Here is a 19878-nt window from a genome sequence, read left to right as displayed (position 1 = left end):
ACAAAAATTTGAAACAAATGTAAAAATTTAGTTTCATAATAAAATATCGTATATGTATCTACAGACCCAGGTTCGAGTCCCGACTTCTGTAATAGGGTAAGTTCTTTGAGTACCATCACGGCACAACACAAGTGTAGTTTGAATCAAAGGATAAGTTCATAAAAACGAAATATGTACAGGTTGCATAGTTAATAGTGATAAAATTGAACGTATCAATAATCAACATCAAAAAAATTATCTAACAAGAGTTGTTGACGGTTGTTCATACTCTATGGTTAACTACAAAAATATTTTACAAAAACATTAAAAAAAAATCATATTATCATAAAAATAAAAATAAAACAGCATTTAAGTAAAGCCATAAGTTCATACTAAAAATATTAAGTAAATTGTAGGCATAATAAATGTTTGAAGTCAGAGACAAATTATTCATACATAATTTTAGTAACATAAAATGAGTTTGATGGAAGATAGCGTCTTTTTATTACATTAGCAAAAAAGTACAAACTGAATGAATGATTTTTAAATAATTTAAAAATGTTTAATTAAGTCTACATGAAATTAGTAATTCAAAAAAGAATTACTTGACTTTAATATGTAATACAATTATATTATTAAATAGAATTAAAAAAAAATGTTGAAGTATCGGTAAATATCTAAACAAATTGATAAAAATAACCTTAATTTGAAGCCGTGTAGTGTCTTCTGTTTGTTTTGTAAAATATGGGAGAAGAATTTAATGTTAGTTTATTTGAAAAGAAATTACAAGGTTTAAAAGATTCACAAGAAAGTATTAATTCGTTGTCTGCATGGTGTCTTGAAAATCGACAACATCATAAGAAAATTGTACAAGCTTGGCTGAATGTCTTGAAACGGGGTAAGTGATATTCAATTTGTTTTAAAAGATTTTCTTTAGTAAAGTCAAATTTAGTTGAGTATAATGAAAAACACACGATATTTCATTTTACGAGGTACCACAAAATCTCAAGATATCAGGTTTTTACATACCCGGGGGTGGATTTGTTTTCAATGCGATTAGATTTTTTGAACATTGCAAATTAATCATTTGGCTTAAATTTTATATTTATAGTTTTATCTGTGCAAAATCGATCCGGAAATTTTTTAGTCTATTCCAAAAGAGAAATATTCCAAAAGATTCGGTTTGAAAGCAATATTCAAGTCGTTTTGGGCTTAAATTTTGTGTTTTAAAGTCCCATATATTATGAGAAACATAAATTTTATAGCCTTCCTTCTTGTGGTGGACGTATTGCAACCTTTTAGTGCGGTTTAAAAACAGTTTTTCTTATTTTCTTGGTAAATATCACTTTCAACGAGAAAATTGGGTTTGCCACTTCAAAATTCCGGGAAGTCGGGAGATAAAAAATACTGTAAAATATTTAATAAATATTGTACGATAATTTTGTTGTTTCTTATTTACCCAGAAACTTTCGAATTTACCTGAATATAAAAAATAATCTAAAAATATCTTTATTTACTGCTCTGGAGCAGAGATAGGCAGAAATTTTTCGAATAACGAATAAGAATAATCAAATTATTCGTGAATGATGAATAAAGTTATCGAATGATTATACTTATTCGAATGTAGAAGTTTTTGATCGTGATATAGGAGCATTTGACCAATTTTTTAGCAAACCTATTACAGGGATATTTATTAATATTTTAAATTTCATAAAAAATAACTTTCATTTGGTAAACAAATGGGTGAAGGTTGACCTTAATTCGGCTCTTAGACTATTATATTTGGGCTTTTGTTATCCATCCCAATCCATATATATTATAAATGGTGAAAGTAAGCATGTTTGCTTGTTGGATCGGATTATTATAGATGGAGCGGATCTATGATCATTATTTTGAGCCATAAATTAAAGAATTCTGTAAAAATTTAAAATAGTTAATGTCAAACTAATCATGGCCAACTATTCTGATATACTCAATGAATTATGACTATTTTACATTTAACAAAATTCAAAACTGTGCATATCAATAGAGGGTGGAGGCTATAAAGCGGTGGTTTTTAGTTTTAAGCCCAGTGAAGCGGGCGGGTATCAATCTAGTTCTAAAATAAAATTACAAAAAAAAAAAAAAAATGAACTTAATTAATGACATATACACATTTAAAAAATATATATTTTGTTTTTAATGTTTTTTAGTGAAAGTTGAGCATAGATTAACGTTATTTTATTTGGCAAATGATGTTATACAATATTCAAAACGGAAAAATTATGAATTCGTTGAAAGTTGGGGTACTACGTTACAAAAAGCGACCACCATGGTGCGGTAAGTAACTTTTTTAAACATTCCGTGTAGCTTTATATTAAGGTTGCACATAAATTCCCAAGCTTCGACATATTTTGATAATTTTCATTTAGAGTTAAAAACTTTTTATTTGGAATCAAAGAAGACATAGTAATAATGAAGGAAGATGATCATGAAATGATTTTTGCACAGTAGTCTTAATATAGTCCGCGGAACGGCACCCTTTTTGTTAAGTGATCAATACATATTTGAAGCTTCGTGAATGGCTTTTTTTGGCGAGTCTACCAAACATTCTCTCTACGACTTTTTTTTCCAAAGGGTTGTGTTTTCAAATGATTGTGATAACGTCATATTGGTATCGCAGCAGGGAATATACTAAACAATTCAGCAAAAGTGAACTATATGTATATATTGGAAAACAAAAATACTTAATTATCGAGACTCTACTGTATTTTGTCACTCACTTATCTGGGGGCCCTGATAGAGAAATTCTTTTGAAAAAATCTTCTCAAATTTCTACCCTTAATAAAATGAATGTTGAAAATGTACACTGGCCCTTCTGCTATGCAAGATTCTCAGTGATCCCCTTCATTTTAGACTTAGTTTCTTATGTGCCTTGTTACTTATTATTAGAGAAAATTCACTTTTCTCGCGAACCTACTTATCATTTTAGTATAATTGATATGTTAGTACTTTTTCGATTGTAATAGTACCTAAAGCAGTAAAGTATTCTTTAAAAAGAAATCTAAACATTCTCTATGTGGTTACACGGTTTTGGTGTCGTATATATCTAGAGCTGGCACTGTGCCTCTTGAACTGAGATTTATCATAAATTATCCGAACTTAGTAACACTGATCTCCAAATGGTTTAAGATAATAATTGATTTGTTTCATACAGGGAAGAAAAAGTTAAACACAGAATATTACGAATATTTAAAATATGGGAACAACGTGGTATTTATGGTGAAGAATTTTTATCAGATTTATCAGGCTTAATAAGTGTTGCACCTGCAAAAAAATCTGAAACAGAACCCTTAGAATTTCAACCATCATATTTAATATCAAAGATAAATGCATGTACACGCTTGGAGGAAGATACTGATCTCAAATTAAAACGTATGAAAGAAAATGAGCATAAATTGTTATGTGATGATCCTGATGCTGTAGTTGCGTCCTTAAAAGGTAAGCAAAATTAATTTTATTTATTTACTAGGCGTTAACCTTCGCTGCGCTGTACTTTCATTGTTTCTGCAGGGTGTCTACTTATTTGAAAATTTATTGAAAATGTGGTTTTATCCGATTTTGTTTACCCTGACATTTTGGCCACAGGGTCAAATATGTATTTGATTCAATGTATACGGGATCCAATATGGATCTCTATTTCTACAGTTGGATTTGTATAAAATTTATTCTCAATAGCAAATCTTAATCTTATAGATCGACAACGTGTTGAAGATGTCGAAAAAGAAGTTGAAGATAGTATAAAATTAGTGGACGCTGTAATGGGTGCATTAAAAGCTGAAATAAGTGCCCGTAAACATTTATTAAATTTATTAACACAAGCTGATAATTTTTATCGAACACAACGTGGTGAAGTTAAAGTCGTATCAAATGTAAGTAAATATTCTTCAAATTCGTTTATGATCTAAAAGTACGATGACTGGTTAATTAGGATAGAATTTGTAAAATTTAATTTAAAATTGAAGTGGTCAAAACATTTCTATCGAATTTTTTCAATTTGTGGCCACCATGTACACTCGATGTCAAAAGTGAATAGATGAATGTTAATATTTTCAAGAGCAGAGATTTTTTATAGAAAATGCGTTTTTTTTTCGGAAACCTTATAATAAAAAAGTATTTATTGATTTAATATTGAAAATTTTCCTGATAGGCATATAAAAATTTTGGTCTACGTGTAAAAAATTTGAAAAAACGATTAGATGAAATGTTACAAGATGAAAGTCGTTGGAGCAGTCCAATACCATCACCGGACGTGAATGCTCCATCACCGTCACCGGATTCTGATATTGAATTACCTGGACAAGATGAACTTGGAGATACAACGGCATATAGTTTGGATCAATCTTATACGGCAGCAAATTTTTATACACCAATTGGATCCGATCAATCGAATAGTTTTACTAATAATGGATTTACATCGTTTTTGGGCTCAAATATTTCTTTTGACATTCATGTAGGTCCTTTTTTTTATTTTGAAATATTCTTGTTTTTTTAATTATTTTGAAAGCTGGTATGACTTTGAATTCTGTATAGAATCTAATAGACAAAAGAAACCGTAGCCCAACAAGGAAGTTTTTGTTGACCTTTTCTTAACCTTTTTATGCTTTACCACACCTGCATTATTTCCTGTAGGTTTGAGATTGTGATTATACTTAATATAAAATTGTAATTTTTGAAATTCTTCCACAGGCAAATTTATTTAACGATTCAAATACAGCATCACATGTATCTGATACACCTGTACCTCCACCATCGAATAATTTAATTGAAGTGGTAGGATCAAGTCAAACATCAAAATCATCTTCAATGAGCAATAATCAACCACCTGCACCACAACAGAATTCATTTAGTCTGAATAATATTATCAATCAGTTGTTACCAAAATCAAATTCACAAATGGCATCTGCAGGTAAATAAAATTATTTCGTAAAGAGTATCCTAATTTCTAACAAGAATGTGGAATAAAAAGTATTGTTTATTGAAAAGAACTAGTTAAAAATTCATGGATATTCGTTGTGTGCGTAGTCATGGTAGGGATAATAAAATCGATGCCAGCGCTTTAAGTGAAAAATTTTGGAGATAAAGTGGGCTGTTATGACTAATTTGCAATTCTTTACATGTTAATGATATAGAAACTGTCAAATTAAAATGATTGAAAAACACTAATTAATTAAACTTAATGCATTAAAAATTGTGAAAATAAGAAATCAAATTGTACAAATATTATTTTTCAAATGTTAATTATCGTAATTATTTATTTAAATTTGTGAAACAAGAATATTAAATTTTAAATGTAAGTTTTCAATGGAATCCACACAATTATATATGCATCCATTAATTCTATAATTAAAGTAGTGTATCGTTGTCATGGAAACGAAATTCACGCTCGGAGCGAATAGGAATATTTTAAAAGGGATGGAATATAACCGAGTGGGTTGAGTCTCACTCAGGGGGAAGAGGCGGGGTATCATTGTGCATACTTTCTATTGGCTGTTAACTAGGTGCATTCTGAAAGTATGCTCAAAGCCTTCTTTAAGTGTTTTTGATTCGTTTGTAAGCATGACACATGTTTGACATATAGTTGACGTGTGTGGAAAACATAAATAAATAATCTTATATTCAAATGAAAAGTAAAATTTGTAAAGAAAAATAAATACGTGAAGTATTTATGCTTGTTTTAAAACAACTTTTTCAACGATATAAGTAACCTAAACGCAACAATATTCTATTCATTTAGTGAATATTCAATCTTCAATCCTAGTCTTACAACTATTATAAGTTAACTAATGAAATTCAAAAGAAGGCTTAAGAATGTCTCGAAAATACGTCGATTAATTTGCAATACTAAATTTCAACGTATTATAGAATTTTTAAAATATGAAATTAATGTAAAAATTTATTTGGGGAAATTATTACTTAATTATTACGAATTTCAGCCTTTAAAATAGTTATTTTCCAAATTCAATCAAATATTCTTAACCTTCATTCATTATCTTGGAATATCATCATGAAGAGTTGAAATTATTTTTTTTAGATATGGGTAATCCAGATCATTATCAAACGACACAACAACCACCTTTGTTACCACCACCAATGCCACCATTTACTAGTCCACCTGCAACGTATCCAACAAATAATGTTGCTTATTCAGATCCGGTTTATCCACCAATGAATGATAATTCATTTGGAGGTAAGTCAATTTCCAAAGCATGTTAAATAAGCGATAATAGGAATTTAGGTGTGAATGACGGCTCACACTCACCTTTTTTTTTTAAACTTCGTTATAGCTCCCTATGTGCTGTTAGATTTTCTTTCGAAAAAATCACACCATTATAAAATGTTCATAGCTTCATAACATGAGGATCTCTGCTGATCCTACTTGTAGGACCTGTATGGAGGACGATAAGACCACCATATATGTTATTTGCACCTGCAGAAACCTGCAGGGCGTCAGGTTCAAAATGTTTGGGTCCGAAAATTGAATCCGTCAATTCTAGGAAAAAACTGTGTTTTTTTTGCGTAACGTCATGCCTCGTCCTTCTGGAATTCTATAGCTTCATCAGCTTAAAATAACATCTTATCAGGAGACGCCTCGCCTTCTGATGACAGGTTGTTCTCAAGGAGGACACAGAGGAAGCCTTGGTCTAGGTGCTAAGGACCCATTTGCGGTACCCCTTTTTTATATTATTTTTATTATCTCGTTAATGATACATTCGATGGGCTTTCTACTTAGAATTTTATTTTCAAAATTAGTATTTCAAAAAAGGTATGAATTTTTATAGGTGTAAATACAAGTTATCAACAAATGCCTCCATCATATATCCCCCCACCAGAAGTACAACAACCACCAAACATATACGGAGCACCAATAAACGACCAAGGTGATTATAATCCTGAAGAAGAATTAGAAACATGGGAAAATGATGGTGCATGGCCTGAACCTCCTGATATGGAAACACCAGAAAGTCCACCAGGATATGAGAAAGAAGGTGTTAGTGAACCAGTAGAGTATCATGATGGACCAAATCATTCGTTAATGTCAACAGTAGAGGATGTTGATCATCGAATATTATTACCCCCACCACATTTACCATCACATTTAGCTGATATTAAAGGTTTTTTGGAGATGGGGAAAAGAGAGAGAGATAATTCTTATAGAATTAAATTTGAAATTTTGTTGCTTTGTGTATTTTAGGTCCAGACACTGATCATCGTGTGGGTCGATCAGCGAATAAAGATATTGATCATAGAAATTTAATTAGTTTAACGGGATCACCAGGTCCTGAAACGACATCATCAGTACCTGCACCTCCTATTCCACCAAATTTATGGAATATTGATCAGGTAAATAAACCACATTCCACAGATAATTTTTATTTCGAATTTGTAAAGGCGTATTCAGTTTATATGGCAATTTTAACCCAAAAAATTCAAAAATCGGGTTCATTTGGCGTTTGGGTTCGTAAATTCTGAGAAAAAAATAAATGGCGTTATCTCGAAAACTACTCACCCAAACGTTAAATGAACTCGATTTTTGAATTTTTTGGGTCAAAATTACCTTCTAACATGAGTTTTATTCAAATCGGAAACGAAAAATTATTCTCGAATTATTCGAATTTTTTAAAGGGGTGTACCCCTAAGAAAAAATCGAAAAATTCACCATAGTTTTTTTTGTTTCAGAACTTGATAAAAATCAGTTTATATGGTAATTTTGAGCCAAAAAATTCAAAAATTGGGTTCATTTGGGGATTGGGTTATTAATTTCTGAGAAAAACGATATCTTGGATCGATTTTTGACGTTATCTCGAAAACCACCCCTCCTTATATGAAAAGAACACGATTTTTGAATTTTTTTTAATCTAAATTACCTTATAACATGAATTCAAAGTCTCGGATGATCGTTTGGTCATTAACGTAGGCCTCAGATTTCTAGAAAAGAAGCAAAATTTCAAAATAAAAATACGAATTAAGTGTCAAATTGAACCATCTCACATATCAAACCTGGTCATCTTTTCTGAGATAAAGCTAACAGAAAATATCATAATGCTAGAAGATTCTTTGAACTCTTCGTGCAATTTTTTTGTTTGTTTGCTCATCGCTGAGAAAAATTGTTTGTGATAAATATTCTGCTTTGAATCAATATCCAAAGATAGGTTTGATTTCATTCGAGAAAGCGCATTTTAGATGCCAGTTTAGAGGGCTTTTTGTTATTTTTTTTTTTCATTGAATTATTATTTTTTCCTAGGATTATCGAATGCATGGAAAAGATCAAGATTATCGTGCCCCACCACCTATGATGCAACATTTTGTACATTTAGCATCAGAACCTCCGCCTCCACCACCACCAATGGTTGTTCAAGTACCTACTACAAATACACCAACAGTCAATAAATTAAAACGTGGACCTAGTGCAATGTTACGACGTTCTACTACCGAAGATAATGTAGAAAGTATTGACATGGAACTAAGTGATGATGATCAAATGGCAGCACATCATATAAAACGTACACCCCCAAAAGATCGAATCATGTTAGGTAACTCATCATCGATTGACAGCATGGCAACGTTTTCGAATCATCGTAGTACAGGTAATAATTTACTAATTCCAATTTTAGCCAAACATCATGGCCATCATCAACATGGAATTTTGGAATCACCACCAGTGCCCCCAACTTTAGAAGATGATGTTGATGCAACAGCGAATAATATTATTGAAACAATCAATCAAGATGATTTCTTAGAAGGTTTAACTGAAATGAATACTTCGGAACCACCACCAACGACGCCTGGTGGTCCAGATAATCAAAATTTTAAGGTAAGTTAGTTTACAGCTTTTGAAAAATGTTAAAGCGTGCTCTTTGTATCCACAGTGTCCTCTCCTGCAGCCTAAAAAACTTTGAAGTAGATCCGCCCCTGCACCAGATACAAGCTATCGGGATAGTTTTATTTCTCATGCTTGAACTTTGACCTCTTACATCCCAAAAATCCGAATATTTAGCATTAGTCTTTTGATCTGCCCATCAAGAACTATCATAATTCATAATTTCAGTAAGATTGACAGAAAGGCCATTTCTTGTGTAATATCTGAATACAAAATCGAATGATCTGGTTCGAAAGAATTAAGGTCTACGTTTAAATTTTTAAGTTATTTATTAAACGTTAGCTAAAAAGTTAGGTTTTGTTTGAGTAATTTTTTCATTTATCTCTTTTTTGTTGAGATATGTAACTTTTTATTTTTAGAGGGAATTTTTGGGAGTATTATTATTAAAAATTTTCCATAATAAGTATATTTTGCCCATAGTTAAGTTTAACCTTTTTTGGTTTAATTACTATCGAAGCACTTTAAAAATTTCAATTAAAAATCAAGTTACACAACTTTTGTTTGAATGTTTTTAAAAATTTATGTCTGACCAAGATCGTTTGAAATAAAACACCCTGTTAAAATAAATATATAACATATGTAACTAATTTTTTTAATTTTAAGGAACGTGGATGGTATAACAATGAATGGTCTTCACCGAACGGTGTACAATACAACCATGAATTTCCTCCGCCAGGAACACCACCGGCTGGTTTATTACGACCGCCTGGTGATTTTCGCCGACCACTTGAATTCCAAGGCCCACCTCCGCCACCTCTACCACATAATTTCCGGGGTGGGGGAATGATGGGTGGTCCACCTGTATTTCCAAGACCGCCCCCACCACCAACAGAACAACAACATTTTCAACATTTTGGTAGTGGTGAGAATTCATTTCAAGGGCATTTCCGTGGTGGTATGAATCGTGGCGGGAATCGGGGAGGGGGTTGGGCTGGTAACAATAATAAATTGTTTATAAACAATAATCATAATCGTGGGAATCATCATAATCGTGGAGGAGGTAGTCATCGTGGGGGATATCATCAGTCACCACGCGGTGGACGTGGAGGTAATAATAGTTTTCGTGGTGGTCGTGGTAGGGGTGGGGGTAATTATAGAGAACAGTGGTAATTAATTTATATACAAAAATGTATAAAAATTTAATTTTAAGTATAAAGTTCTGTAAAATAAAATCTAGTTAAGAAATTTTTTTTTGGCGTTAGCTTGCCTCAAATGAGGTTAAAAACTCATTGTAGTGAATGACGTTTGAAGTGAATGAATATTTTGACCATATTTTGGTTTATACCAAGTCTACTAGTCGTTATATAAATTATTTTGTAAAATTGCATGCTTTCCTTGAAGGAATATTTTCCAATTCGAGGAATTGCATTCACCGAGATTGCATTGGCGTCTGAAAAATATTTCCGATACTGCTATATTAAATGAAAAAATGAAGGATGTCATCAAATATTGTGATCGGGCTTATCGTAAACCACTATCGAAAATTCACGTGTTATCTCGTAATCACTGATTTGATCTTTATACATTTAGTTTTAAATAAAATTTGTGCCATTTTATTATACTTATTTAATTCATTAATTTTGAGTTTAAAAGCCGATATAAATCTTCAATCAATTCAACTAAGCGATGGCTGATAATTTATCTTTTTAAAATATTTCAACGTAGCCTTTGAGGCCCGTGCGAAGAGATCATTCAAGGGGGTGAAAGTCTACCTGCGTGGTACAGCAAAAACTTTTTCAAAACTTTGTGTGCATCGACCTCTATACCGCGGTGTATATTGAGCAAGGTTAAACCTTTTAGTCGATCTTCAGACATTGTTGATCTAAGGTATATTTTGAGACGACGCAAAGTTGAAAAGGTTTAACCTCCACCCCCCGTTTGCTCGGGCTTGGAATACATTGTACATTCTAAACAATAAAACCGATAAAATTAAAAATAATGCCATATTAATGATTCAAAAAGGTTTTTGGCATTGTTTTAAAAGTAAGTTTACCTACATTTCAAAAACATACGGAACGAAACTGCGATTACAAAGATAACAGCGAATTACCTTCGTTATCGAGTAAGCCCTACTCCACCAATATTTGGTTTTTTTTTGCAGCTAACATTCGTAATTTTTTTAGTTAAAAAAAAAAAATTATAAAAGAGTTTCGAGAAAAATATCAACCACTAGACGTCATACTCTAAAAAGCCTAAGGGCTTTCAGTGTATTGACTTATTGTAAATAAATATTATGTTGCTTTTGAGAATGTGAAATTACGTTCTAACATGATTTATGGACGCCAATCAGAAAATTACTTATCTAAATTCTATTTTAAATAATTTTTGTTTTGTATATATTAATATTTAAAAAGAAAAGTGTTTTTATCCAAGAAAAACTATCGTAAAAAAATTAATTTTTCAGATGTAAATATTGTCATAGTCCTTTAAAAAAATCATTTTAAAATAATTGTCAGTCATTAATTAATATTAATTAACGGCTAGTTTCATCACCTTTGATTAGATTTGTTGATTTAATAAAATTAAGGGTGATGGATTAGAGCCTATTTATTTAAGAATGTCTTTTCATGTTAATTATAAACATTTTCTTTTGTTTTTGTTTGTTTGTTCGGTCCAGAATTTATTCAGAGAGGAAACGGAAATAGTTTAATAAAATTATATTCGGAAAAATTACAAAGGGAAATTTCTTTAGACTTCTCTTCGAAACTGAAAAAATATCGATTTAACAATCGTCTAGAAATATTCATCTACAAACTTACTCTTTAATCACTCTTTTTCAGTACTCAATGAAGTTTTTTGATTAGGCGCGGGTCCTATAAAAATCATTGAGACAATATTCCACAAGTTTTGAGTTAAACTTTAAATTCATTAATTGTTTGTGAAAGTAAAACAGGAAATTATATTTTTGATAGACTTCATAAAATTAAATCAAAGTACGAATAATATTTAATACATTTTGTTTTAATTTCATGATGCCTGTTGCAATTCTTGGTGGGCGCATAAAGTAGCATCTTCCATGAGTTATCAATTTTTCTATTTATTAAGAAATTTTCTCTGGATGACTTTTACAATTAGTTTCAAAATTTGTATATGCAAATAGTATCGCGAGTGTATTCGTCTTCTCCTGGGTCCTGGGTTACAGACTTACGATTATATATCTCTGTATTCGTTGTGTGCGTAGTCATGGTAGGGATAATAAAATCGATGCCAGCGCTTTAAGTGAAAAATTTTGGAGATAAAGTGGGCTGTTATGACTAATTTGCAATTATTTACATGTTAATGATATAGAAACTGTCAAATTAAAATGATTGAAAAACACTAATTAATTAAACTTAATGCATTAAAAATTGTGAAAATAAGAAATCAAATTGTACAAATATTATTTTTCAAATGTTAATTATCGTAATTATTTATTTAAATTTGTGAAACAAGAATATTAAATTTTAAATGTAAGTTTTCAATGCAATCCACACAATTATATATGCATCCATTAATTCTATAATTAAAGTAGTGTATCGTTGTCATGGAAACGAAATTCACGCTCGGAGCGAATAAACAAACTTTAAAACTACGTTTTAGTTGCACATATAGGGGAAAATCTTACGGTGTGAAAATTAAAATATTTTTGTGATTTCGCTGCAGACTGACTAGACCGTACTTGTTTCGATATTCTCCCGATACTTACGATAAATGTAATATTTAAATCTTAGTTTTAAAATTTAGAAAATATTTGAATGTTAGTCACAACCAACTTGAATTTTTTAACAGCTTTTCAAAGTCTGTTTGCCAAAAATAAAATTTCACTCATTTTAGTAAAATTTAATAATTTTACGGAAAAAACGAGTGTAACTATTTTGTTATGTGATATTACTGAAAAAAAAATTTGTAAGAAGCTGTTAATTCGAACGATCGTGATTTTTTGGGGGAGATATACAAAACAAAAGCTCCAAAATTATGATTTCTACCCACCCTCTTGCATTTTTTTTAAAAATTTGTTTGTTATTTTTAAATAGTTCTACAATAGTAATTTTGTTTTTTTATTATTTGTAGCAAATAATTATGATTTATCAAAAAAAGTATAATTAATAGGGCAGTCGATCCTAGTATATGGTTTAGTAAAATAAGGGTCCTAAAAAATGAATGATGAATTACAGTCTATAATCAAAACGATAGAATTGGATCGTTATTCTTTCCCTGGAACAATTCTATCAAAAAAGGTCTCTTTTTCAGAACTTTTGATCACTTTCAGACCTACATAAAATCTTGTGCTTCTTTAAGCACAAAAAATTGTATTAATTTTTAAGATAAATTTGAACTATATTGCTAATAAGAGCTTACTATGGTTGGATTTTCAACAATATATTTTATTCCATGAATTTAAGAAGAACTTTCTTTGATAAATCGAATAATTGTAAATAATGTAAACTTCTCGTTTTCTTTTTTTTTTTCATGCTTCAAAGAATTTTCTTTTTTTTAGAAGAATTACATAATTGTTTTTATGTACTGTGTAATTTCTATAACAAAATATTTTTAACAAATATAAAAAATTACTAAAAACGTCTTTTAATTGTGCTGAGAAAATGGAAAACAAAAGCAAAATTGCAAGTACAATCTCATTTGGCTCAGTAGTAGCTCACTAATATTTTTGTTTTTACTTTGCAAAATTTCCGGACAGTTTTCATATTTTTTGTTTTATATCCGATGAATCAGAATAAATAGTCAATAATTTGGGGGATGATAAGGTAAATCAAAAAAATTATTTTGGTATGAGGAACCTGTGTCCGCAAACACTTACCTTAAGAGGTACAGAAGTTAGTTATTTTGCATAACGTGGTGAATTTTGATATTTTTATGAGAAATGTTTTTGTCGTTTAAAGTTTTGCTATATCTCTCGCAATATATTAAAGGCACAGCAAAATTTTAAATATTAAAAAAGTATTTCATAAAAATACCTACAATTTTTGTTTGAAACAATTTTTCAAAAACCCAACGGATAAGGCAGAAATTCGACAAGATATGCCAAATTTATAATATTGGATGCTCTAAAGCTGACCGTTTCCGGACACATGTTCCTTTTACCAAAATGATTGATTTGAGGGGCGATAAAAATCACCTAGATTATTATTGACCATGTATTTTAATACATTTGGTGTTTTGTGGTTCTAAATGATAATATAGATCTTTCGACTTATCGATCTTTATATATAGAATAAGCCTCCCTCTGACGAATATTTTATCGAGTACAAGCTCTTGATTGAATGTTTTATTGGCTATTTTTAGATTTTGATAACTGATTTACTTCGAGATTTATGGCTTTGGTCACACGAGCGTCGATTAAAGCTGAGAACACCTGATTATAATAATGCGGAGAAGGTAATTTTTGTATTTGGTATTCATTTAACTAATTAAAATAACAAAAATATAACGCAATTGAAAACTAATCGAAAAATTCGGCCACCGTTAAAGAAGCGACGCGTTTTCGTGAATTTTTCTAAATAAATTTGATTCAATTTCGTTATATGCAAAGATATACCATAATGTTACATTTTTCGAAATACCCCAAAGTCCAAAAACTATTTAAAATACTCCAAGGTCCAAAAATTAATTAGAATTTCAAAATATAAAAATAAAAAAATAAAAACTGCCCGATATTTTTCAAAGCGAAAACTACGAATTTTATACACAAACTATTGAACTACTTCGCCAATAAAAAATAATTCATTTGAAAAACTGTGATATTACATGTTATGTACTCAGTCGGCAAAGTAAATATCTGAATACCATACATGTAAATGGTGTGTGTCTTGACTAAATGTACATACAAATGCGCACCAAATTTAAAATTTTGTCCTTGATTTTATTATTTTAAAACATTTTTTTTTATTAGAATTATTAACTTTTTTTATGAAAATAATTAAGAAATTATCAATCCATTTTTAGGATTCATTTTATATATGGCTGTGATCAAAACTTTTAATAATTTTTTTTGGTTTCATTTTGAATAGAAAAAAATTAGAATTTCTAATAATTTACAAGGTGTATGAAAATTGAAAATAATACAATAATTTTTCATAAACCCGCTGTAAAACTGATTTTTAATGTTATTTTTCTTTTTGTACATAAAATTGTAAATAACATACTTGTAAATGTCTTTTTGAATAAAACATTTGTTTATTAGTTTTTTTTTATAGTAAACCTTTTAAAGGAATCAAAACAAAAACGAAAAATAAAATATTTCTCAAATTCGGAGCTCCAAGACATGATATAAATTCACATCTACTAAATTTAAAATAAATTTCAAATAATTTCAATAATTTTCTCGATAGATGACCTGAAAAATAAACTAGTAAAAACTATTGGGTAATTTTTATAACGTTTTTTATGTAAAAAATTATATATAATAAACAAACAATAAAATTCTTTTTTAGATGCTAAATGCAGGGCGGAAGGTTGGAAACTGGAAATTATTTTTCTTCGTAAATAACATTAAATTGACTTTTCTTACATTCATCACCGGACATATTACTCAATTCACTGTCTAGTACATCGTTAGTTCCCAGGCAGTTTGAATACATTGAATCCGTGGACTCTTTAAATGGCTGTTCCACCATTTTAATTTCAGATTCAGTAAACGCACGTATATTGATTTCAGACTCTGAACCACGTACAGCTAGCGTACTATCAGTTTTCAAAATATCATTTCGAGTCCATATTTTCTGTATTCTTTGTTTCCATTCCCTTGATCCAATACCTATAGAACATTCAATATTTATAAAATGGGTCGAGAGATCATTGACAAAACTCCAAATAATTTTAATTTAAAAATGTGAATTTTATTAATGATGGGATATATAGAACCTACCCGTTTGCTCCGAATTTAAAGAAGAATCATCTACAGCAGTGGGTGATACATTTTTTGAATGTGACTGTGGCGCAGGCGGTGATTTTGATTTACTGAATAATTTATTCCATATAGATGTCATCGATTGGACATAGGATTCATATTCTTCTGGTGTCATGTCATCAATTTTTTCTGGATGTTCTTGTTCCATTTTATAGAATGATGGTATAGTTGCAGCGGAGTTATTATTCATTCTTTTTAATGGGCTACGTGAAATACCACGTCGTAAACGTTTTATCGTTCCTGGTCGTAAAATCTTTGCTGGATAAAATATTCCCAGTTCTTCGATTGATTCTTTTAAGTTTTGCGACCATCGATTAGTGATTGGTGATTCTGATGTAGTTACTGAACAACTGCTGTCTAGAAGCAAAGAGACAAAAATATAAGTCGAATTTCTCGAGAGATGCATGTTGTAATTCATTCGAGCATATTACTCCGTCTTTCAGTAAATTGAAAAACTAACCGTCAGTGGCGTCACTTCTATAATGCACTTTTAATTGAGGTGAATTCAATTTTTTGTCGTCTGAATAAATCACTTCACCATCACTTCCTAAAACCCGTTTACTTTTTTCCGTTGTAAATGACTTTTTTTGTAAATGTTTTGCTGCATCGGCCGCTAAAACAAATGTTTGGGTTCGTTCTCGTACAGTAAAAATAAATACAATTAATATAATACTAAAAACACACGAGTATATTAATTCTAATAAAAATGGTGGCGAAGATTCTAAATATACAACTATTGACGATTTAGACATTACAAATTTTGATTAAACATTTTTTTGAAAATTGTAAAATAAAGATTCGATTTTGTTCAAAGAACAATTGTCAAACAACGGCTTGAATAAAAAAATATTTTAAATTATGGGGGAAATAAATAATTAAAATATTGTTTGATCCATTCATCGCCATGTTTGATCCAAAATTTTTTTCGTTAACAAAAAAAATGTATTTTATGCAAAAATGTGGGAGATTTTATTAATTTTGTTTATTTTTTATTTGTATATGAAAAATTTAGATTTTGCTGAAAGTGATCCACAATTGGAACATTCTTTTGTAAGTTAAAGTACTATGTTCAAATAAATGATCCACAAGGATATTTATGCATTATATACTACATATATGCATTTACCATTGCCTATATGAAGAAAAAAAATGATGTTTTCGGACTGTAATTTGAAATAAAAGTTGTTTACCTTTTTATTTAAGAAAAATGTTCGACTCCCGATAAAATTTTGACTGGCTTGCGATTGTTTATTACAAAACTTTGATGGTTGTTATGACAATTAATTCTAATTATTCACGTTTCTAAAAAACGTTTTGGTAGGGGAGCTGTTGACAGAAATTTTTGCACAATTTAAGCAAGGTTGAGAACACATTTTATCGATAGTGCTGACCCAATATATGAGTAAGCTATGGGTCTTCCAAGACGTATAGGTTGCAGGCTCCGGCCGCAGGACTTCTAAGGACATTTTTTTTTATATCCACTGTATTGTTCGAATACGTTCATTACGGGACATCATATGTAATCTCAAAGGACGACCACAATAAAAACTTTAATTTTTTTTAGGTAAATGGTTTAAAACCAATGTACATATTTGATCGTTTAACTGGTTCAATACGGTATTTGGGTATAATGCGACCAAACGATATTATAATGCGCACAAATGATCGTTTTGACATATTCGATTCAAGTGATTTAATACAATTAATGAATATTTATGGTGTACAATTTTAAAATTATTGATTTTATTATAAATTAATAATAAAATTATTTTAAACTAATGAAATTTTTATTGATTATAAAAAATATACTAGGTCTGTGAGGAAAGTGTGCGATTTCGAAAACGTTGTGAAACAAAAACCAATTAATTCTTCCAATTTACTTATTTATCATTCAAAATTTCCCAAAATGTGAATGTATTATCATACGTGGGATTTCTATTTTGAAATTAATTTATAAAATCTGTTAGAACTTGAGAAAAAATTTGATGTACATGGCACATAAAATATCATAGTTTATGATTTTTCGAAAAATTGAAAGTCCCATATTTGGGACAAAAGTTATCAAGTTATCCATAGAAATAAACTGAAAAATGTGAATTTAACGTGATTCCAATATTGGATCGCAGCCTCCACGGGTGTAAATATGTCACTACCGCTTTTTTATTTAACTTATAAAACCTTTTTTTTGGTTTTGGGTTATGGGTTATTGTTTTACACCGTTTTTAAAGTCGTACACATCTCTGCCCCATCAAATGGTATCTATTTGTAACTTACCTATAAAATGGTTATTGTATTGTTAGTATAGGCAATTATTAATACATAACTGTAAATATTTTAATGTACCTATATAAACAGATTATGCATAAAAGCATTTCTAAAAGCTTTCAGCTCTCAGATTTTACTTAACTTGATTTGTTGCCTGCATATAAAATTTTGATTGGTTCGATTTGAGAAAGAATTGCTAGATTTTATTAAATGTAGTGGAGCAGAAAGTACAGAAATTGGGGGAAAATGTCGAGATATTACTGTATACGTTTAACTTCTGCTTGCATAGTTTCGAAAAAAATTTAAACAATCCTAAATAGCAAAACAATTTATCTTATCTAGAGGAAACATTTAAAACCGCATTTATAACATACTATAATACATTTCCGAAATTTACATAACTTTGATAAGAAAAAAAATTATGTGGGAATATAAATATTAATGTAATCAAAAGCCAGGTGGTTGATTTCTGCGTATATACATATTTGCATAATTTACTGATAAAAAAAATCGACCTCGATTTCAAATATTTAAATCGTTATAAATATTCAATCTCACTAATATGTTTTAAATGCTTTTAAATATATTAAGTAGAATTTTTTGTCGAAGAAAAATATAGATTTTTACAGGAAAAATTTGCTTCTAGAGAATATTAACTATCACCATTTCTTTATAAATATGGATCATTAAAAAACAATGGTTGGGATATAAAATTAAGAGATTGTGTTTCTGCTACAACGAGTATCAGAAGGAAGTCGTGGTCTGCTTTCGTTGTGACTATACCACAATCTTATTTTTAAAGGAGATTTTTACATGTTAAGTAGTATTAATCGCTCCTTTCATCTGAGTCTATTATTCCCACAGGAAGATGCACCATAATTTACCGAATCACGGAATGGCTCCGCCAAGTCCATCTTAATTACCAGGATTTTCCCCTAGGGCATGCGATAGGTCAATCTACGGATAACCAGGCTGTGAGATCCTGAAGTTAGAATTATATTTGGTCATTGAGATCGCGAGATAATCACCTGCAAAGTTTGCGTTTTGGATAGTCAAAGCATCTAAAAATCACTGTACTCCCAGCTATTTTTTACGATATAAAAATTCTCTCGTCAGAATAGAAAAAAATAAGTAGAGTCGAAAAAAAAATATAGTACCATACGTCGTATTGTTTTCGAGATATTAATTTTGACGTAAATTGTCAAAATAATGAACTTAATTATCTCGTGTATTAAATGGTCAAAATTCTGAAACTTAAGGATTTAATAATAAGCTCTATTATTAGAAAAAGTAGGTTTTACCATAGTTTTAGCATATAGGAAATACACATAAATTATACTGGAAATATCTTAAATAAAAGTTTTTTTATCAAAAGCATTTAATTTAAAAATTATTTACAAGATTAAAAAAAAAGATGCTTCTTTGTAAGTCAATAAAAACTCAATCCTATTAAAGAATTTAAACGTATACAAAAACAAAAAATGCTTAACTCGCATAAGAATTATACTCATTGTTTTTATTAAATTAATAATATCTAGCCCATATTAAGGTAGTTTATTCGTAAACTCACTTATCTTATTTTACTCAACTGTTATTCAAATGCTTAACGAGCACAGTAAAATGTTTGCTTTCTTAATAAGTAATGATATTAATCGGCTTAAGCTTTTGCATATAGCATATTTTTTATTTGAGAAAGCTCTGGAAAATGGGACGTTTTCTTCCGCGGGATTTGGGAAAATTTATATTTGAGTCTAAATTTTAAAACTGAATAATATTTTTTTGTTAATAAGAAGATAATTGAATAATAAAA

At 29.8% G+C, this 19878-nt stretch overlaps 2 protein-coding genes across 3 annotated transcripts; one reads left to right on the top strand and one right to left on the bottom strand.

The window, feature by feature from the left end:
• The first annotated feature begins 696 nt into the window (after nt 1-696).
• On the top strand, nt 697-10036 carry LOC123300368 (regulation of nuclear pre-mRNA domain-containing protein 2). 2 transcript variants are annotated; one of them, XM_044882936.1, is made up of 12 exons: nt 697-877; nt 2172-2298; nt 3176-3459; nt 3715-3890; nt 4169-4471; nt 4708-4927; nt 6053-6208; nt 6801-7133; nt 7214-7362; nt 8264-8552; nt 8634-8833; nt 9503-10036. In XM_044882936.1, the coding sequence occupies exons 1-12, from the start codon at nt 724-726 to the stop codon at nt 10007-10009; spliced, it is 2898 nt and encodes a 965-aa protein (XP_044738871.1). In that variant the 5' UTR covers nt 697-723; the 3' UTR covers nt 10010-10036. The 2 variants fall into 2 exon arrangements, with proteins under 2 accessions (XP_044738871.1, XP_044738870.1); XM_044882935.1 differs by having other exon boundaries at nt 8264-8833.
• Nucleotides 10037-15345: 5309 nt separating this feature from the next.
• Nucleotides 15346-16582, bottom strand: LOC123300764. The gene is made up of 3 exons (XM_044883411.1): nt 16264-16582; nt 15762-16160; nt 15346-15650 (listed from the first exon to the last, which is right to left on the bottom strand). Exons 1-3 carry the CDS (start codon nt 16553-16555, stop codon nt 15364-15366), a joined length of 978 nt encoding a protein of 325 aa, XP_044739346.1. The 5' UTR covers nt 16556-16582; the 3' UTR covers nt 15346-15363.
• Between the last annotated feature and the right edge of the window lie 3296 nt (nt 16583-19878).

Source organism: Chrysoperla carnea, chromosome 5, assembly GCF_905475395.1.
Source record: "Chrysoperla carnea chromosome 5, inChrCarn1.1, whole genome shotgun sequence".
Lineage (NCBI taxonomy): Eukaryota > Metazoa > Arthropoda > Insecta > Neuroptera > Chrysopidae > Chrysoperla > Chrysoperla carnea.
The sequence above is the reverse complement of the archived record's forward strand: the minus strand, read 5'-3'. Positions and strand labels throughout refer to the sequence as shown.